Here is a 22294-nt window from a genome sequence, read left to right as displayed (position 1 = left end):
ATGGAATGAGGATGCCTGACTACGGTCAATGTGCTGCTAATGTTTGCTTTGCTTTGGTGAGAGGGGTGCAGTAGAAAACAGACAAGTGACATGAAAACAAGTAATAATAACAAATAACAAATTTGGGGACAGTTTGACCTAGAGCCCACTAACTGGCCATTAGGGGCTCTCTCTCTCTCTCTCTCTCTCTCTCTCTCTCTCTCTCTCTCTCTCTCTCTCTCTCTCTCTCTCTCTCTCTCTCTCTCTCTCTCAGGTTGTTGCTTTTTAACTCCTAGAACACGCCCTTGGCGAGGTGGGGGGAACTGGACCACCTTTCTGTGCCCCATCATCCTCTATTAGACGACATCCAAGCTAAGTAAACATGTCTTGGCCCTTTCCCCCTGAAATGACAGGCAGGCAAAGATGTTGCGTCTTTGTTTGCTTCCTGGCCCTGGGTCTCATTCCCATTGGCATAATCCTGATCTGTGAAGGGCCCCCGACACTTCTGACACCTTCAAGTTCAAAAGCTTCGCCCCCTTCTGACAGTCCCAATCTGACAAATGTAGCCCCTAGGGTCTTGCCCACCACTTCCTCTCCAGTTTTACCATATTCACTTTTGAATGTCCTTAGCAGTTACCGTTCTGAGTTTATTTTACGGTTGATTTATTCTTTCACATTTTCACGTTTATATCTCTCATTATTATAGTATACTCTGTACTCTCCACATTTTTATCATTACTTATGCTTTTTGGTTGCTGAGTTACAGGAACTGTTAATTTTGTGTCACTACCCTGGTTGCACTAACTCGTTGTACCCTTGTGTGCAGGACAGCTGTTACTGCTTTCATCGGGAACCGAGACTGCTTGCAGCCGACCCCTGGGCAGGGTGGTGCCTGGACTCTTTTCTCCTCATCTGCAATGACAGATAAAGACAAATGATAAGACCCGAGGAGTTTTTCGAGCCAGGCTTCGACACGTCTCTGTGTTCCTTTGAATGTTACTTATTTTTGTGTGTTGACCCATTTAAGATGGGTCAAAAGGGGGATTTGAAGAAAATATAATTTGATCAAACATTATTCAGCTTTAAATATTGTTCAGCTTTAAAGTTACTGTGCAACTGTGTAATAAAAATATGCGCTCACGACTTTGGCCTTGAGAGCGATAAGAAGCGATCGCCTCATTCTGCAGGTGCAAGATATCTGCAAGCGAAGAGACTAGAACACCCAAGGCCGCTTTCCTTTTATGGAGTTGTTTTTCTGCTAATGCAGCACTGTCCTCACAACCCCCTCCTGTAAGTTTTAGAGAATATATACCCATCCTCACAGCAAATATTAGGAATCTCCTGATGTGAGCTGTTTGAGAGGTTGTCTCTGTCTCAATAAAAGTTCACTGATTCCCCCATCTGCTGCAGGTGTCCGGTTGTCTTCATTCTCCGCCAGCCTGGTTAAGTCAATTCCTCCTTAACATCTAAAAGAACCTATTTAATGAAGGAAGACGGGTTCACTTTGTGTTTAATATTATTCTATTGCTGTTGTTTTTTTTATATCCTTCAGTGTCAGTATCAAGTTTTAAATTCTAGTGTCGTTAGCCCAGGACTATAGCTACATTCCTCCTCATTTAACATCTATGAATCAATTTCATTCTGCTTATCTAATTTAAAAAAACAGATATATAAATAGATTTTTTTAAAAAGTAGCATAACTCTAAAGGTGTGTGTAATCAGGTGGCAGCAAACTTGATGACAAGCCATGGGTGTCACGGTCTGGCTAGGGCAGACCGTATGTTGCAGGGAAGGACTCAAGCGCAGACCGAAATGAGATGTGAATAACAAAACAAGCCGTTTATTAAGGAAAGAAACGAGGGTACAAAATAATAGGGAATCGATGAAAACTAAACAATGACCTAAACTGGGTGAACTAAAACAAAACATAGAAAACTCTAAACATAACAAACTGACAGGGATACCTGGAGCGGAGACATAGGAAACAACGGACGAGTACAACGGGTGAATACAACGGACGACCTGACAAAGAATGACTGAGAACACACAGACTAAATGGACACAGGAAGATAATGAGGGAAGTGGCAACACCTGGGGAAACAGCTGGCACACATGAACATAATGACGTCACAGTGGGAGAGTAAAACTGAACACGATGAACACAGAAACGCCAGACCTCTTCACAATAAAACAGGAAACAGAGTGAGACATAGACATGACAACCCGAACTTGACAACGTAAGACACAGACATGAAATACATGAAAAGCAGGGGAGACTTAACATGGTGGAAACACGAGGGGAAAATAACTAGAAACACCTAGGCATGAAAACGATGAACTTAGGAAACCTGAAGGCTACATAAACTAAACACAAAACGCTGGGTCAGCAGACCCAGGATCATGACAATGGGCCAGTGTTGTCTTCATGTTTGTAATGAGGAGGAGAACAGTCAATACTGAGCTCGGTTTTTGTTATGCAAGCTCAGTGGTGTTAACATGTAGGCTTTCTGAAAATATAAGTAGATGATGTTACTTGAGGGTCTTTATCAAATTTAGCCACATTTTGTGTAAGTTAGATTTTTATTTATCATGCAGTACCAACAGAGGAAATGAAGCAGTCCCACATTTATTCTGAAGCAACCGCAGAAACAGAAAACTGGGAGTGCTGCAGACGTTACAGCTCCCAAAGAGCACTGGATTTTGAATACAGATCAACGTCTTGAACTCTGAGTCAGTATTGGATAGCATAAAGAAACAGAAGACTATTTAAATTCACTAACTGCTGCTTGTTCTCCAAGATACCTGGAACTACATACTTGCCAAATACTCAAGGAAGCTAAGGTTAATTTATGTCAAAGTTGCAATATTATTTTAGATTGTGATTTCAACTTGACTCCATCACAAAACTTTGCAGGTGTGTGATTAAGATCTAGTTGAAAGCCAAATTCAAACAAAGCATCCTAACCGAATCCACCAACATGTTGCCGGGTGTTGTAATTGGTGCAATCACATCACAAGACAGTCCTAATTTGTTTCTATTCGTGTTACTTTCCATGAACATAAGGACAAAAATTAAAACATAAAATAGTTTTTAGAAGCATCCTGAGTTTATTTTTGTCTCTAAAATGTTTGCGCAGCACTGTACATGCATACATTCAATCGCTTTCATGGGGTAAATAGACAAATATAGCGACTTTGACATGTAAAACTTTATTTTTTAGTGTACACTTTTTGTCAACCAATCTGTTTCCTTAACATGGAATGAAGTTCATGTTGTGCCCAAACATTTTCAGACAAACACCAATTATATTCCTATACAAAAAAATAAAAATAAATTATGGTAATGGATTCACTTTTATTGATTCAGCTTTCATCTGATAATTCATAAAGTAATGACAAAGCTAACAAATCTGTTAACTTTGTAGGAGCAACTTAAATCTTCAATAAGATTGTAAAAGACTGAATTAATTGAGAACATTACCCTGAAGTGATTTCAAGCTTGTCAAGGGTTATACAGTGATGTAAAACAATAAACTACTCCTCTTTAAAATACATTTAATTAAAAAAAAAAAAAAAAAGAAAGAAAGAAAGAAAGAAGAATTGGATCGGGAAAAGAGCACATGTGTTCTGAGTTAACCTGCGCTCTGAAGTCTGATATTTACATGTTTCTCTTTGCTGTAACTGTGGAGAAGATTACAGCGGCACTATTCATGCTGAGTATTTCACATCATATAAAACATACATCTTGTATGTGCTCATCATAAATATATTTTCAAATAAATCCATAAAAACACAAAGAAAGGATCCCTGATTGGAAACAAAGCTTGAATTACAATTACTTAAATACTCACAGGAATGTAAACATTGCATGTGTTGTTAATAATAAAAAAAAATGCACCACTTTTCTTTTCTTATGGTCTTTTACTGCTTTTTCACAACCTGCTGTGTCACACCAGAGGTGTGGCTGCTGTCCCTGAATGCAGTGAAGCACTTGGGCGTGTGGAAAACCGACGGTTTCTTTTCTACCAGTTGGAGTCGAAAACCCTCTTGCACATGTTCGAGTTCTCCTGGTGAAGAGGGAATTCGGAACCAGGAATGAGTGTCTTTCTGCCTTTGCGAGATACAACACTCTTCCCTGATGGCAGGCTCTCATACTTGGTCAGGTATTCACTGAAGGAAGAGCATTACAAATAAAAAGTTAAGTAATATAAGAGATTATTCAAAGATGGCAACATTTTTTTTATTATTTAGTACCTGACTGGGAAGGTAGATTTGTCCATCTGCAGGCACACCAGGAAGGGGTATTCTGAGAACTGGACAGTGGTAATGAAGTCCAGTGATGCTTCTGTATCAAAGCTGACCTCCACACCCGCTCTTAAAAAGTCCATGTCCACAGTAACGTTGCCAGTGACTACTAATGCTGCTCTGAAAACACAGCCAAATCAAAACAATGTGTTCAACAGACAATGCTGGGACTCTTGGCTTTGTAGGTCTGAAGTTGGAATACACTACCAGTCAAAAGTTTGGATGCACTTTTTTTTACTACTTTCTACATTGTAGATACATACTGAAGACATCAAATATATGAAACAAGATATATAGAATTATGAAGCAAAGGAAAAAATATAACTAAATGTGTTTAATATTTTAGATCCTGGAAATAGCCACCCCCTGCTTTGTTGAAAGCACTGCAAACCCTTGGCCTTCTCTCAGTGAGCTTCAGGATGTAGTCACCTGAAATGTTTTCACTTCACAGGTGTGCCTCGTTCATTTGTGGAGTTTGCTTTCTTAAATGGGGTTGGGACAATTAGTTGTGTTGTGCAGAAGTCAGGTTGGTATACAACTGATTGTCCCAATTTGACAACTTTTAGAATTCATATTATGGCAAGAACCAATCAGCTAAGTAAAGAGAAATGACAGTCCATCATTACTTTAAGAACTGAAGGTCAGTCAGTCCAGAAAATTGCCAAAACTTTGAATGTGTCCTCAGGCGCAGTCACTGCACCCCATCTCTACATCAGCTGTTCAGAGGAGTCAGGGTTTTATGATCAAATAGCTGTTAAGAAACCACTACTAAGGAAAAGCAACAAGTAGAACAGATTTGTTTGGGCCAAGAAACACAAGGAATGGACATTAGACCGTTTGAAATCTGTGCTTTGGTCTGGTGAGTGAGCAACCACAGTAGTTGCAATGTGCAAAGTTTGCAGTGACAGTAGGAGAGACCTGACCTAATTTACTGGGGCCCCCACCTGACTCCACTCCCTGACACTGCAAGTGGAGTGCATGATTCTGTTTAAACAAACCTAATGACAGCGAGGACAGCCACTCAGTAAAAAAAAAAAAAAAAAAAAAAAAAAGCCGTTAACCTTCTGAGAATGAAAAAAAAAAAAAAAAAAAAATAGCAAAACTTGGTGAGTGTAGCTGATAATTAAATATAATGCTAAATAACTAAAAGCTGTCTAGTCTATCATTTACTGTTTGGCAGAGGTGCTTTTATTACATAACTTCCGCTAGCATCTCAATATTTTCTTTTCTCTACTCGTTAAATTTGCCTCCTCTGTTGGTCATGACACGTCACAGTCAAGTAAGAATTGTTTTCTTCATGTCAGATTATTTATAACACAGTGGTGATGAATGCTTGTTGGAGGTGAACCCTATGAACAGACTATAGAACCACCACTGACTATAATCTGCTTCTCCTTCTAATATGCTATCAACGTACTGGTGATACCACCAGTATAAGCCTACTTCTTGGTGGGGTTTATCACATGAATGAGGATAAAGTGAACAGAAGTCAAGCAAGTTTCAGTTAAGAAGACACTCACAGAGGGAAAGGTACATATATAAGCCCAATCCCAATGTCTACCCTAATGCCTGAGCACTAAATAGTCAAAACTTTGCTCATGTAGACATGGTGAGATACCAATGTGGTTTGTTCTGCTTCTATAGATAGTCTGCCACTCTATTATCAGAGTGGAAGAGGTACAGCTATGCTGATCCATTCACCTGCCTCTGCCATTCCCCTGCACACAAACAGTCCTGAAGTCCAACTTCAAGTTGCGAACACCCCTCCAAACAATGGTCTACAAACCAAGGCATTGTTTCTAACATCATCATCACAGTGAATCATTCTGAAGCTTCTCTTTAATCACTTAATTGATTAACCAGCTCCGGGACTCAAGTTTAAACATTCTAGATGCAGGACATGAGCACTGATGTGCAGTCCATCAAACCACATATGAATATTAAAAATCTGTAGCATTACTCTTTCATCACCGGATGCCGACAGCTAACTGATATTGAGTTACTATTGTGCATTGACTGTAATGTTTTTAAAATAGAGAACCAGACAGACCTGATGTCATAGCCACACAACCCTACCAGTGAGACAGGAGTGAAGCACAATACTGGAGCAAATCCAAAGTGCAGATGGAACAAATGAATCAGACAACACTTATAGACTGTCTAAAGTTCACGTAAATCCAACATCAACAGAAATCTATTTGCAGTGGAGTGATGGGGTTTAGAATCGACGTTCAGTCGCAGAGAGTGTTTTCTAAGAACTGTCTGTCTATCAAAAGGCTTTTTGTGCTGTGTTGTACGCTGTTTTATGGTAAAAGTTGTTTATTTCAATGTACCTGTTGTTAACACTGGTCTTGGACTCTCTGTACCACAGACTGATCTCCATGCCTCCAGAAATGTCAATGGCGAGACCTCCTTGAAACTCCGCACTTGCCTTCAGACCAGACTGGAGCTGGATGACCTGAAAGACAGCAAATAAGAAGAAATCCCACAATGGATGCTTAATTGAAATTAAGATAGTTTGCAAAAAAAGAAAAAGAAAGAAATGTGAGTCTTTCTAGATATTAAGTGCTGTAAGCATGTGGAAATTAACCCTAGGAAAACAAGAAACTTCTTTTCTAGTTTAAACTTCATATCACATTTATTCTTTGTGTATATTAGGCCAGAAAATGAGAAAAAAAAAAAACCACACCAGACCATATTAACTCTAAGTCTTCATCACACTCTGACAAACATAATTATATATCAGTCATGAATGAGAATGAATCACTTCTACTACCCAAACTAACAATAGTCTATTAAGTCGACAACATAAATACTCACAAGCTGACAAAAAATAAAATGATCAATGTCTGAATTCAGTCCAAAATAGAAAATAACAATGATCAACTTGGCTTTTGTATACACAGAAAGATTCTAGATTGAAATCTGCTTTTGTAGGAAATAATGAGCTTGTCACAGTCACAGACAGGAAGTAACCCTTTTCTATGGATACACTGAAGTCAGAACCGATTCCATGTATTTCCACCGAAAAGCCAATACAAAAGGGATAGAGTATCATATGAAAGTAAAATTTAAAAAAAGCACTGTTTTTAAAATAGCACCTGTTTCACAATACCTCATCCTTGTTTCAGCTTCACACATTTAGACCCTACTCACACTTGCGTCATTCACCTCGACAGCTGGAGTTATTAAGTGTGACCCGTTCCTCTCTGTCTGTGTACACATAGTCGTTGCATCTGACCAAGTGAAAAAGACGTGTGTTGCCCAGCATGACTCATGTGAGCTTTTTCTGCCCTGCCTCCTCTACGCTTTCTTGACATTTATGCTAAGTTTGACTTCAGCGTTAAGCCTCTTCAGCCTCCGTCTCCAGTGTCAAAGTCTGCTTATTGCACTCTTAGTCATCCACGTGGCAACGTGATGTAGCAACAATGACGGCACTTCTGACTTCACACAGAGTGTACACGTGTATGTTTTTAAGTGTGTGCTGCTTTTCCTTGAACAGAGTGAACTACAATCTGCAAATCTGACACTGTTTTTGAAGGAGTGGAAAGGCTTCTGGGAACAGCTGATAACTGTGATTGGGATCTTACCTCAGAATGATCCGAGAGCAGGATGAGACCCTTCACGACATTGATGGGGTCTCCAGTCATGGAGAACATTTTAGACATGAGGTCACTGTAACCCTTGAAGAAGGTGACAGGACGCAGCTGGATGTCGAAAAGCAGAGCCGACATCCCGGCAAAGGACTCCAGGTCTTCCTCCCCCTCATCGGGTGTGGCAGCAATCAGAGTCTCCAGACCCTGGGCCTCGATCGCCACCTGGAAGAGAAATGTTCCCATTTATTTCAGTAATTCGCTCTATTTTTGAGGATTCAGTGATTTTATGAAACTCTTTAAGTTCACCTGTAATCCATGTAGCATTGCTTCGTTAGTAGCACCAAAAATATTCATGTTGCTTCTTCTGAGGATCCCAGAGCCTGAATACAAGATGTCCAAACTGTATGTGGAGGTCAGATCGGGGGACTCTGTAGGGAGCAAGACATTAGAAGTACTCAGTTAGTATGCATGTAACTGTGTTTGCTTATATAGTCAAAGATTGATATTTTCTTTAATTAAGCTGACTTACTTTTAATATTTCATCACAATTAAAAAAAAATGTCATTCTTTTGTCACTTACGAGCCATGAATCCTGAAAATGCAGATGATGATCCAACCTTTGCAAAGCGGTTATAGTTACAAGAAATCATGTCCTTCATAGCTTGCCCTAGCACTTTGCTGAAAAAAAAAAAGGGAAACCTATTTAACAGTTTTAATATATTGTCATCATATAACTGTCAAGTCCTTCTGAGCTATGATGCAGAGACAGGTTATTTTCCTGTAACACACCTGGCAGGCATCTGGAAGCGTAGGATGTCCTGGATCTTTGACAGCATGTACTTGTTCATTTCATGTGGCAAGTTTCCGATGGACAGAAGCAGATTCTTCACCTCCATGTATGTGGGGTTGCTACTGAGGATGACGTCAGCAGCGGCGGCTCTCACATTTTTCTCATAGATGCGGCGATTCTGGTGGTAAACCCTGTTCACTGTTTGCTTGACCTAAAAAAAAAAAAAAAAAAAAAAAAAAAAAAAAAGATTAGCTGGCAGGAAAGTATTTGTGTGTAATTGTTTAACCACAGAGTAATATTCGATACATACCTCACTGGTCATGAGATTCACATCGTATCTCTGCAGGGCAGTGAGGGCAATGGTGTTGTAGGCTCCCACTTCTGATTCTGCATATTTGGTGAAAATAGGAATGGCCTCGGGCAGGAGAGAGTTTTTTAGGGCCAAAAGGTACATCTGGACCTCCGACTCAACCGTTGTGCTGTCGGGAGCGTTCAATATCATCTTCTTGACCTGCTCCACGATCTGAGAGACAAACATGAAGCAGAAAAATCATCAGTTAACTGTTGGTCATTTTTATTGCATTTGTAGTATATTCCAGTATGTAGGGTACACTTTCTGGCCCTTAAGAAATGCTGGGCTTTGTTCAGTGTCACTTCTTCTTTAGATGACTCACAGGTAAGTTGCAGCCTCCTTTCTGACACAGTTTGTGGACCAGGGCTCCCATAATGATCACCACAGATTCTTTGATGTCAGTACTGCCGATCTTCCCTTTAGAAATATCCTGAAAGGAAAATGTTCCTTATAACAATTTGCTGAAAACACTGACTGCTGGCAGGTAACTTAAGCAAAATTATTCTTTGTTTACAACCAACTGGGAGTGAATCCTGCATTATTATCTTATTACCTAGAGGGCACCAGTTTCTTACGATACCTTCTAAGTGGGAGAAATTCTTAAACTTTCCTTTAACTCACCAGCAGGGCCTGGAGCATTCTCTCATTGGGATGTGAAGCAAAGCCACATGCATAGAGAAACCTCTCCTGCAGAACCAAACCTTTGGCATCAGTGAAGTTAAGGAATTCAAGCATGGCATCCAGGGATTCAGAGGTCTGGGAGGATGTTACAGCATCAACAACCTGAGGTCTGATACCAGCAGAAAGAAGTTAAACAGGGCAGAGCAGTAAAGAGGAAATAAGATGCAAAAAAAAAAAATATATATATATATATATATATATATATATATATATATATATATATATATATATATGGAGCAAGGCTCTCACTTACAGAGACGTCTTGCTGGCACTCCTCAGCACTTTGAGGATCTCGTCCTTGGGCGCCTTCCTAATGGTCTGGATGAGGGCCAGGAAGCTCCGAGGAGCCCTGGTTTTGGACAGGCTCTCTGGCTCCAGCTGCTTCTTCTCAGCCTGCCAATGTTCAAAAAGCTAAGAGGAAGAACACAGGGGAGAGGGGATTAGAACACAGATCATCTTCACTTAGTAATCAAAGTACAAAAATAAACTGTATCTGTTTACCAAGACTGTACTATTACAAGTCATTTTGTTTTAATGACTTGAACAGCTCAACTTGAAACCACTTTTCCTATTCAGAACAAGGTTTAAATGCATGAAAAGTGCTCCTGGAGAGGAAACACAAGTACAAGACCTTTCCCTGTCCTGTTAATACAAATTTAAAGAGACGTGTTATTTATGTGAATAGAAATACATAATAGCGAATTAATTCTCAGAGCCAGATAAGCTATGTTAGCTATACATGGGTGATAATACCATAACAAAAGAAAAGAAAAGATAGTGAAATATTCAGATCAATTACATTTTATTTACAGTATATTGCACCAAATCAAAACAACAGTTGCCTGAAGGCGTTCTACACATCTCTATAGTATCTATAGTAGGGAGGGATCCCCAACAATCAGGCAACTCCCCTTATAAGGGGAGAGGAAGGAATAACTGCCTTTTGACAGGAAGAAACCTCTGGCAGAACCAGGGTCAGGGAGGAGCAGCCATAGCATCCATGAGAACAAAGCTGTGTGACAGTTACTCACCGATGGGCAGCCTTTGCACTCAGATTTGACCTTCTCAGCCGCAATACCAACAGCTGCCAGTTTGGCATCTATTGACTTGACAACTGCAGCAGCATCTTTCCCGGCAGCCTCCAGTGGTCCTGCCTCTGTACCAACCAATTTCAGGCTTTGCCTAGGATAGAAGGAAGTACAATTTGAAGTGTGCAGTTATAAAACACGGAATCTCAGATGAATTCCCAGTCAGGGTACTTACCTGGACGAGACTTTAGCTGCAACAGATCTGCGAGCATTAACAGCCAGGGAGTGTGTTTCTTCAGCCTCAGCTGAGCGGATGAAACCATTTTCAAGTGTGAACACTGTAACAGAACTGGACTTCCTACTCACACCCAGGACCTGGAGGGGGCGGGATTCAGAAATACTTCAGAAATCAGCTTGCAAAAGTTAGTGTTTAGTATGGTTAGAGTTGGAGTTGTTCTGGATGTTGACTGACCTTACTGTGAGTGGTAAATCCAGCCTCTTCTGTCTTACATGTCTCTAGATTCTTGGTTCTTGTTACTTGACCTTTTACTGCCTTGTACTCAACAGTACACCTCCCAGACACATCATTCTGTTTAAACAGACAGCTTGTTTTTATTAGTAACGTACATGGATGTATGTTAAAAATGATTGTGAAATGATTAGTTTGTCACTAACCTCTACAACCTTCCCAGTACTGAGCTGCACTTGCAGCAAGCTGGCCAGGCCTCGTTTTAGATTCTTGACTGTTGCAGGTTCTGACCGGTAGGAATAAAATGCTTTTGCCTACAGTGTAGATGTAAAAAGAAAGCAACATGTCAGAGCAGAATTTTATGCTCTCAAACAATGCATATCAAACTGCACCAGCAGTTAAAATAGCAACTGAGGCAAACAACCTTCCGTTTTGTGCATGCTGTAACTGACAATGGCTTTACAGGTGTCAGTTTTCCTTTGCGCATTCGTGTACAGAAACATGTGTGCATAGTTGTGACATCAGGGACTATTTGCATTACGTGCAGGCATTAGTGCTGTTCTTTGAAGTGCAGATAAAAAATGTTAAAAACTTAGAATGACTTTAGCATTAGCACATAAAATAAAAGACCTGAAGGAGAAATAGTATAATGCAATGTTATAATATATTTTCAAATCATTCTAGTTTAAAATATATAAGACATCACACTTCTACTTTCAACACAAACAAACACACTAGAAGTCTGGAAGTTACTTAAGTAACTTAAGTACTTAAGAGTTGAGTATGTTGAAACAATTGAAAAAGAAACATGTCAGTTCTTTGAGGAGCACACTGAGAGATCCAGGGTGTTTTTAAATCACCTCAAATGTATTATTGATGTTGTAGACACATGCAACACATGGCAAATGGTGCTCTCAGATATATTGTGAATCATGCGGCTGTATCACTCTCAGGCTTTTTGGTAAACAGACTTGAAATGATTCAGATCAGACTGACCATATATTTAAATTTATCACACCACAAATTTCTCCAATGAGGCTTCAGTTTGGCTCAATAATGGACTTTGACTCTCAGTCATGAGTTTAGGGATCAGCCAGTTACATCACCCTACAGTGTCTCCTTTACAGTATGTAATTTATTCGTGGCCCCCCAACCACAATATCAGATAGGACCACCATAAATAGACGCTCCACTGCTACGCTGTGTATTTTTCCTGCCACAGCTTGCCATCGGTAAAAATAAACTAACAACACCAAGGGAGACACTCTTCTATCGTACTTCACATACACTCAAAACTTTTCTCCAAACTGGATCTAAGATGATATTTTAGCTAAAATGTGTGAGACTTTCTTGAATCCTGTTACAGAAGTTACAGATCAGTACAAGACACAAATTTAAATAGGTTTGGATGAAGTGTGGCATCCATATCTACCAGTGAAGGCGATGTCTGAAACAAGTCTGAACAACACACAAAAAACTCTTCACTGACTGCACCACACACTGGGTGTGAGAAATAACTGCATCACTTTTTTCCTTCAAAAAGGTTTTAATGTGTTAATAGTGTAATTTTTTTCAAGATGAAAAAAGCAAAAATACTAGAATTTAAAAAATAAATTATTACAAATGTGTTAAAATATATGAAAAGTTAAAAGAATTGTTAAAAATTATTATCAGCAAAAAACCCAAAAAATAAATATGAACATATTTTAAAAATTTTAAATTTAAAATGTAAAAGTTAAAAAAAAGATATAAAACATATTGAAAAGAGCAAATATAATTATGCCAGATAGTTACATTTTAAAAAAAACCCTTTTTGTTTTGTTTTCTCTGCTAATCTTATATATTTGATTGTCTCAGTTTTCACATATTAAAAATGTGTTTAAAAACAAATCAAAATTCAAAAATTTGAAAAATAGAAAAAAAACCCCACAAAAATATTTTTTTTATTATATTATCGTCTAGCTTTTCTATCTAGTCAGGATTTTCTAGATGAGCAGTTTTTATATATTTTTTATAATTTATTTCAATGACATTTATTTAACTTTCAACCCTTTTTTTGCAGGTTGTGCTCTCTTCATAGAACACACTGCTTCAAACAAGTTATTGCAGGTCTTTGTATTATACTGTATTGCATTACAATGTATACATTGAGGGGCTGAGCTGTCAACTGATCACCACCTGGTGGTGAGTTGGATCAGGTGGCGGGGGAGGACGCTGGACAGACCTGGTGCACCTAAACGCGTAGTGAGGGTGTGCTGGGAACGTCTAGCAGAGGCCCCAGTCCGCGAGATCTTCAACGCACACCTCCGGCAGAGCTTCAACAGCATTCCGAGGGAGACTGGGGACATTGAGTCCGAATGGACCATGTTCAGCGTCTCCATTGTTGAAGCTGCTGCATTGAGCTGCGGCCGCAAGGTGGTTGGTGCCTGCCGTGGTGGTAATCCCCGAACCAAATGGTGGACACCAGAGGTGAAGGGAGCCACCAGGCTGAAGAAGGAGTCCTATCAGGCTTGGTTAGCCTGTGGGACTTCAGAGGCAGCCGACAGATATCGACAGGCCAAGCGGAATGCGGCTCAGGCAGTGGCTGAAGCAAAAACTCGGGTGTGGGAGGAGTTCGGAGAGGCCATGGAAAAAGACTTTCGGACTGCCTCAAAGAGATTCTGGCAAACCGTCAGGCGTCTCAGGAGGGGAAAGCGGTGCTCTACCTGCACTGTGTATAGTGCTGGCAGAGCGCTGCTGACGTCGACTGAGAAAATTGTCAGGCGGTGGAAGGAATACTTCGAGGACCTCCTTAATCCCACTGACACGTCTTCCGAGGAGGAAGCAGAGTCTGGGGATGAGGGGAATGACCCACCAATTTCCGGGGGCGAGGTCACTGAGGCAGTTAAACAACTCCTTGGTGACAGAGCCCCTGGTGTTGATGAGGTCCGCCCCAAGTTCCTGAAGGCTCTGGAGGTTGTAGGGCTGTCTTGGTTGACACGCCTCTGCAATGTTGCGTGGAGATCAGGGGCAGTACCTGTGGACTGGCAGACCGGTGTGGTGGTCCCCATCTTTAAGAAGGGGGACCGGAGGGTGTGTTCCAACTACAGGGGGATCACACTCCTCAGCCTCCCTGGGAAAGTCTATGCCAGGGTGCTGGAAAGGAGAGTTCGTCCGCTAGTCGAACCTCGGATACAGGAGGAACAATGCGGTTTTCGTCCTGGTCGCGGAACACTGGACCAGCTCTTTATCCTCTCAAGGATACTTGAGGGTGCATGGGAGTTTGCCCAACCAGTCTACATGTGTTTTGTGGACTTGGAGAAGGCATTCGACCGTGTCCCTCGGGGTGTCCTGTGGGAGGTGTTGCGGGAGTATGGGGTGTCTGGCCCATTGCTACGGGCCATTCGATCCCTATACAACCGTTGCAAGAGCTTGGTTTGCATTGCCGGCAATAAGTCGGACTCGTTCCCGGTGGGTGATGGGCTCCGCCAGGGCTGCCCTTTGTCTCCGGTTCTGTTCATAATTTTTATGGACAGGATTTCTAGGCGCAGCCAAGTGGCGGAGGGCTTTCACTTTGGTGGCCTCAAAATCTCATCTCTGCTTTTCGCGGATGATGTGGTTCTGTTGGCTTCATCGGGTGAGGGCCTCCAGCTCGCACTGGAACGGTTCGCAGCCGAGTGTGAAGCAGCGGGAATGAGGATCAGCACTTCCAAATCTGAGGCCATGGTTCTCAGCCGGAAAAGGGTGGAGTGCCCACTCCGGGTCGGGAATGAGTTCCTGCCCCAAGTGGAGGAGTTCAAGTATCTCGGGGTCTTGTTCGCGAGTGATGGGAGAAGGGAGCCGGAGATCGACAGACGGATTGGGGCTGCAGCTGCAGTAATGCAGACGCTGCACCGGTCCGTCGTGGTGAAGAGGGAGCTGAGTGTAAAAGCGAAGCTCTCAATGTACCGGTCGATCTACGTCCCTATCCTCACCTATGGCCACGAGCTGTGGGTAGTGACCGAAAGAACGAGATCGCGGATACAAGCGGCAGAAATGAGCTTCCTCCGAAGGGTGGCTGGCCTCTCCCTTAGAGATAGGGTGAGAAGTTCGGCCATCCGGGAGGGGCTCAGAGTAGAGCCGCTGCTGCTCCACATCGAAAGGAGCCAGCTGAGGTGGTTCGGGCATCTGACAAGGATGCCCCCTGGGTGAGGTGTTCCAGGCATGTCCCACCGGGAGGAGGCCCCGGGGCAGACCCAGGACACGCTGGAGAGATTATATCTCTCGGCTGGCCTGGGAACGCCTTGGTATTCCCCCGGATAAGCTGGAGGAGGTGGCTGGGGAGAGGGAGGTCTGGGCCTCTTTGCTTAGGCTGCTGCCCCCGCGACCCGGCCCCAGATAAAGCGGATGAAGATGGATGGATGGATGGATGGATGGATACATTTTTAATACATTGTTAAATGTGACAATTATTGAATGAAAACTGGTTACAAAGTCTTATTAGATTTGTTTTAACAAGCTGCCAACATGAAAGTTCAGTCTCATCACGCTTCATGCTCGTCTAAAGTATAAAGCTTTGAAACAGACCATATAATAATTATTATATTTAATTATTAAATAATTATTAAATAATTATTAAAGTTTTAAGCCCAAAGTCCCTCTTTTAGTCAGACTCCATCATTCATTCATTCATTTATTGACCCTTTGAACCAGCTGACCTTTGCACATGCATGCACACATCTGTCTGGTATTTCCGCTGCCAGCATCATCACTTCAGTATAATGAAAGTACACTCATTAACTCTCTGATGACAGCAACAGTGCTGTGAGTTCTGCAAGGACAGTACTGACTTTCTATCACTACCTATATCAGCATGCCTTCCATTTAAAAGAGAAGAAGAAAATAATGACTATCATTCCAAAAAAGCTGACAATTACATTAGGTCAGAGATTCCTTTGAAGCTACAACAGTGGTTTTCTTACCTTTCCATTTTTTAGATGCACCAAGAAAGGCTTTGTTAGAGCTGCTAGTTTATTTTTTCCCAAAATACTTTCGGTTGTGGATCCATGTAGGATGTTCTTTTTCTCTGATCTGGGCGACACAGGCTCTATCCTCAAATTTGAGATCTGTTAAAGAGAGATTGATTAATTATAACAAAAAGCTTGTTTTCTTCTTTTTCTATCACAAGCTAGCTTGAGTAAAACGTTTCATTCAAATGAATTTAGAGTTAACATTAAATTAATGTACGATATAATCTCATTATGTCCTCTCTCAGCATAGATTCGGGTCCACATACCGCCAGTTGAATCAGCTGGTCATCCTTGTTGCTCTGATCTCTCCAAACCAGATTAACGTTCACATCACTTGAGAACTTGTAGCCAGCACTGCCCTCTTTTGACCCCCTGGCTCTGTCTACCAGAACCTCAGTGGTGTAGCTGAATTTGTACAGCTGGTTGTTGTTCAGCCGGGGTCCAGCAGCAGCACCTGAAGAAACACAGGAAGCACAGCTTGTGAACAAACATCGGGTTACAATCATCTATGAAAAGACTTTTAGCTCAGACAATGCATCATTATTATGATTATGATTACTATTATTATCATGAGAGTGAAATAGTAATCCACCACTTCAAAAAGCAAGTGTTTGTCATTTTTAAGAGAATAATGTTGTGTGTAGTTAAATCATTGAGGCTCCAAATTCTTACATTTGAGGAATAGTTGCTGATAAGCTGATAGTGTTTCTCAGAAAATCACATCAATAACACAACAGCTCAGGTTTGTAGAAAGTCTAAGACATAATTTGGTCATTTATTTCATTTGAAAAGTTTCTGCTTAGTAGAAAACTTTAAATGCCATCAAATAAATAGCTTTTAGACTGATTATTAAAACACTTAGAGGAAGTGATGTGCAGATTTGAAAGTTTAGAGCTTTTAATTTAACTTCAGAGCAATGCTGAGATGAACTGAGGTGCCGCATACACTGCCAGTTATATCAAAGTAACTTGTTCATATTAAAAACATATATTTTGCAACAAATTCCCTGATATAAATGGACAAACTGCATAGTGGGTACGTTTGTAGAGCTGTTGTGATTCAATCAGCGGTCATTTAACTGGGTGTGCTCCAAGTGAGAGAAGATAAAACTCTCTCCCGGGCTCTATTAGTGACACCCTTTATGAGATTACTCCACAGGGGAAGACAGACTGACGTGTCAGTATTTGATTTCATCATGGGTCACTGTGCACCCTGAAGCCTATTTGATCAGTTTGTGGATCTTTTTGCTCCCTGGGAAACCTCAAAGGATATTTCAGAGAGATCTGAAGCCAGTCATCATTACAAATGGCACATATTACGTGCTTTTATGTTAGGTCTCCTTTACCTCTTATAAGCTGGTGATTTCATCAAACAGCACTATATGGGAAGCCACTCCACTGACATTGAATGTGATGGTTGTTTTCCTGCCAGCATTCATTCATTTGTGCCTTTGAAAGTTTCAGTGTCTCAGAAGCAAGAAGCAAGGAACAACAAGCCCATCAGTAACTAACAAACATTTCTTTTCTGTAAACGCCTCAAGAAAACAGCAAAGTGCCAGAGTTTTGACCAATACCTACAAATCAAGATATCAATCTTCTAGTCCCAAATAAACTCAATCAGGCTTCGCTATAACTGACAGCTTTCCTCTAAACATCCCCAAAGTCCCCTCAGAAAGACTCATCAACTCACCTTTGGCAGAAGCTGAGACAGATATGGCTGCACAAATCAAGAACACAACAAAAGTCAGCATTGTGCGTCCTCTCTCTGCGGCCAGATGAATTTAAAAATCAGTCAATGGATGAAGTGGCACCACAGGGCCAAAAAAAGGAAAGGCAAAGCAGCTCCAAGCTTCTTCTGCTTTGTTTTATCGGAGCGGAGGGCAGACTCCAAACTCCACGCTCAAGTACTAAGTACGAGATAACCAGCAAATCATTAACCTCAGCAGCACAGGTTTGACAGGAACATCTGCTATCCACATATGTAGCCATGTGTCCCCTTTTTAATGCGGCGGTGTAGCGTCTGAGTCTGCGCGAGGGCTTAATCAATGAGACCGGGTTATCTGATTGACTCAAGTCATCAAGTAAGTGAGACAAGCCGTCTGATTTATTTCAGCTCCCCAGGTTATTCCCCTCGACTGATCAGCAGAGTAAAGTTACTTTAAAAATAAAAGTGCGAAAATATCAGAATGAATGAGTTTAAGAGAGAGAAACAACTTTCGCCTTATTTCATCTGCAGTGAACAGTCGAGACTTTGTCGTCGAGTCTTGGTTTGGAGGAAATGGGCAGTCTGTCGGAGAAACCAGCCCCGTAGCTCAGATTACAGCATCTCAGTGTGGGCTGTAAAAACGCAAATTTCTACCGTGGGCCCGAATATTTAGTGTGTGGGTTATTACCGCGATATATAAAACTGTAGATGTGTAGTTTCCCTCGTGCAGATGCATTAATTCCTGCAAAACTCAGTCTGTTTAATGAAAGCCGCTGTTGATTAAGGACCTACCAATTGGAATGGCTCCTGTAGGCCAGACTGTGTTTCAACTGAGATCCGTTTAGATATTTACTGTCTATTTGGCTGTTTGTTTCTTAGCAGAGCCTGAACACACACAAAAAAAACATATCGGTTGAATTAAAAAAAAATAGTTTCTAGTCATGTATGAAAACACATCTGCCACTTTGTGACTGTAAAGGGTTTTTTTTTCTTTTAATTTTACAGCCTTGTTGTCCTAGCCCTGTAGCTAGGCAGATGTGTGGTTGTGGAGAGATAATGTAAGTATGGAAAATGTCCTTGTAGAAAATCATGCTGTGAAACAAGCCATGCCATTGTTTTAACATTTACCACGTGGCTCCATTGGTAGTGGTTTACACATCTGCTCACAAGTCAAAGATTCCAGGTTTAATTCTGGAGACACACATCAGCAGGAGCTGGGTGCACAGTGACCCATATTTATTTTATTCATAAAAAATCAAATCAAATCATGCAGAGCTACCTGCTGTGGTGACCTCTTGTGAATAAGGGAGCAGCTGGAAGTAGCCTTACTGAGATGACCCCAAAAATGTATTTTTTTAACCAGTAATAATAAAATATCTCATGGCTATTTTCAAGTAAACAAGTGAATCCTGATGCATCAACGCTGGATGCAGCAGTTCCAGTGTAGCAGTGGGGATGATGGTGATGATGATCAGTATGATGTATGATTTCTATAAAATTAGATTTAAAAACGACCTCTTTTTTTCATAATTTACTGATAACAAACTCCAACAACTGGAAAGTAAATACTGTGAACTATAGTCAGCAGCCAAAAAAGCTGTTAGGCTTTTCTGGTGGACTCAACATCTGTCACAGATTATCTGCAGATAAGAGAGAAGGATGTGTGTTATGGCCTGTGGCATACTGACTAAAAGTAACAGTACAAACACAGGTACAGAACAAAAAAAAACGAGTTTGGATACCTTAGATAAAGCAGAAAAATTACAATAACAAGACCAAATAAGGTGGCTCTTTGAGACACAGATTTTACTAATGTCTTAATATATCTTAATATTGCATACATATTCATTGTTAAAATTTAAACCTACATATTATTTAAATGTATTGGCTTATTTTCCAAGTGAAAAAAAATGATGTCTTGCCATAAGAATCCACCTATTTTCTTCAACTTATCCAGTTCAGTGTTGTGGGGATGGTTATCCCAGCAGTTACAGGGCAAGAGAAAGGGAAAAACCTTGTACTGGTCACCAGTCTACTGACAGACCCTTCATGCTAATATTCACACCTCTGAATTTTGACTTGCCAGTTAACCTAACCTGTGTGTGTTTTAGGATGGGGAGAACATATAAACTCCACTCAGAAAGACCCCAGCAAACTGGTGGATTCAAATACATCCATCACATGTATGGGAATCACGAGTAAACCTAACAAGCATGTCTTTACCCTGTGGTAGGGAGCAGCATACCCAGAGGGACACCCACACAGAGAAAATGAGAACATGCAAACTCTGATTGATGCAAAATATTTTTATTAACTCATTCACTGCCAGCCATTGGCAGTGAATGAGTTAAACCCATTGACTCATTCACTGCAATTGACGGCTATAGACGTCAATGGCAGTGAATGAGTTAATAACAAACAGCCATTCCATTTATAGTTGTGGAGTTTATAGTTTCTGTCAGTTGCTGCATTTTTATGACATAGACATGAGTTTTAATTATTCAGTGACTTCTTTCACATGCAAACAAATTGCAGATGCTGGTGTCCCCACACTGCAAAAAGGAGTTACGATTATGTTATTCATAGAAGAAGAATTATAGCCTTAGCATGTTTCCATCCACCAAGATTAGTTTAACGATTTATTGGTCGAAAACTGACAAAAAAAGTCTTATAACATAAAAAGTATTATTGCTACAAGTGTGGTGTGTATTGTCAATATACAGAAAGTACCATATAAAGATTTAAATTGTCATGTCATTTGACATCTGACCTCTACTTCAAGGTCAAAATGATGATACGATACAGAGTTATTTAAAGCTACGTTCCTTACTGCCATTGTTTATAGTGATAATTTCCAGGCTTATAGGAACGATATATGGGGATTCTAAATGTCACATTACTCTGGAGCTCTGACCTTTTCTTCAAGGTTAAATAAGGTCAAACTTTCACAAAATAAACACCCTATAATCTTTATATAAGTTATTCACGTCCAGTTATTTACAAGTCAGTACCTCTTTTCCATCACCTACTCCTACATAACATTTAGCTAAAATATCAAACAACATTCAAGTAAAAGTAAATACTGCCCAGTGTCTGAGCTGCCTTGGTGGAGATTTGCTTTCTCAGTGTGCTTCTTGGAAATCTGGATTTAAAAAAACAAGAAACAAACTCCAAACAATGCCATTAGATTGGCACTCATAATCAAAGTACAGAGGAGTGGACACGTTTGAGAGGAAAACTGATTACTATTAACTGATTAGTGGGCACGTGTCAACTTTTCTTTCTCTTTACAGCCTGAAAAGGATCAAAACTCACACTGAGGCAGATAACACCCAATGTATGCCAAAGGTCAGTTCCTGATAACTCAGAAAACAGATACTGCATGCTGGTTATCTGCGATATGTTGATAGGAAAATAAGTGTATGTGTGTGTGGCTCTAATCTAATTAACACATGTACCATTGCTCTCACTAACTCATCTGAAGGCTAACATCATATCTGAATACACACCTAATTTTAGCATTTGTAATAGCTAAAATGTAATCATAAATAATTACTGAGTAGCACAACTGAGAACACATAATGTACTGGTGATTGCTGGCTAGTGAACAACAATGGCAGCAGCTAAGCCACATTGGAGTGTATGTGTACTTTATATGAAAGTTAAATCAAGTTACATCCAACAAGTGTTACAGGATCCAAAACTTTTATTTTTAAAATCCATATCTCATAGTTAAACTTTATTTTTCAGATATCATCCAAAATCAAACTTTAAATTGAATTTTAAATGGTATGTTGTTACCTCCATGTGTTGACGTAATGGATTATCAACTACATGTTGAACTGACTGAGCTAAAACACTGAAAGGATCTCATCTACCATGAACTCAAATTTTCTTTAAGGTCATTTAAAAGATGAATACTTAACTGTTTAATTCCAGCAAAGCCTGAAACTTGCCATGCTGTGTTGTCATACTCACCAGCTACCTTATTAGGCAGCCCTTTTCAGCTTCTCGTTAGGCACGTTGACATTGGTCAAGATGACCTGCCGAAGTTCAAACTGAGCATCAGAATGGGGAACCAAAAGTTAAATTTCTGGCTCGACTTCACCTACTTCAAAGCTGTGTGAAAAAGATCAATATTCTAACGAGGCTGAAGCTACAGCAACACTTTAATACTTTATGATGCATTTTTTAAGCTTCAACATCATCAGAATGGGGACAAAAAAGTGATTTAAGTGATTCTGAACGTGGCATGGTTGATGGTGTCAGACAGGCTGATCTCAGTATTTCAGAAACTGTTGATATACTGAAATTTCTCCACACAACCATCTCTAGGGGTTTACAGAGAATGGTCTGAAACAAAGAAAATGAGCGGCAGTTCTCTGCGTGAAGATACCTTGTT

The 22294-nt window shown here is 40.5% G+C and overlaps 1 protein-coding gene across 1 annotated transcript; it reads right to left on the bottom strand.

Moving 5' to 3' along the window:
- Positions 1-3064: 3064 nt before the first annotated feature.
- Positions 3065-18323, bottom strand: mttp (microsomal triglyceride transfer protein). Its single transcript, XM_026171118.1, has 18 exons — positions 17878-18323; positions 16455-16642; positions 16141-16284; positions 11407-11514; positions 11204-11320; positions 10967-11106; positions 10735-10885; positions 9957-10114; positions 9644-9812; positions 9345-9452; positions 8981-9193; positions 8670-8881; positions 8461-8558; positions 8187-8308; positions 7875-8102; positions 6618-6742; positions 4234-4404; positions 3065-4149 (listed from the first exon to the last, which is right to left on the bottom strand). The coding sequence occupies exons 1-18, from the start codon at positions 17936-17938 to the stop codon at positions 4002-4004; spliced, it is 2661 nt and encodes an 886-aa protein (XP_026026903.1). The 5' UTR covers positions 17939-18323; the 3' UTR covers positions 3065-4001.
- Between the last annotated feature and the right edge of the window lie 3971 nt (positions 18324-22294).

This window comes from Astatotilapia calliptera, chromosome 6, assembly GCF_900246225.1.
Source record: "Astatotilapia calliptera chromosome 6, fAstCal1.2, whole genome shotgun sequence".
In the NCBI taxonomy this organism is placed as follows: domain Eukaryota; kingdom Metazoa; phylum Chordata; class Actinopteri; order Cichliformes; family Cichlidae; genus Astatotilapia; species Astatotilapia calliptera.
Note: the sequence above shows the minus strand (reverse complement) of the source record. Positions and strands in the feature narration are given on the sequence as shown.

Excerpts from the sequence above, each read along its gene's own strand:
- mttp (XM_026171118.1), bottom strand. The coding sequence starts at position 17,938 with ATGCTGACTTTTGTTGTGTTCTTGATTTGTGCAGCCATATCTGTCTCA. Across the intron at positions 11,515-16,140 it reads TGCATCTAAAAAATGGAAAG|GCAAAAGCATTTTATTCCTA; the intron begins GTAAGAAAACCA and ends TCTACACTGTAG. Across the intron at positions 11,107-11,203 it reads GATTTACCACTCACAGTAAG|GTCCTGGGTGTGAGTAGGAA; the intron begins GTCAGTCAACAT and ends CGCCCCCTCCAG.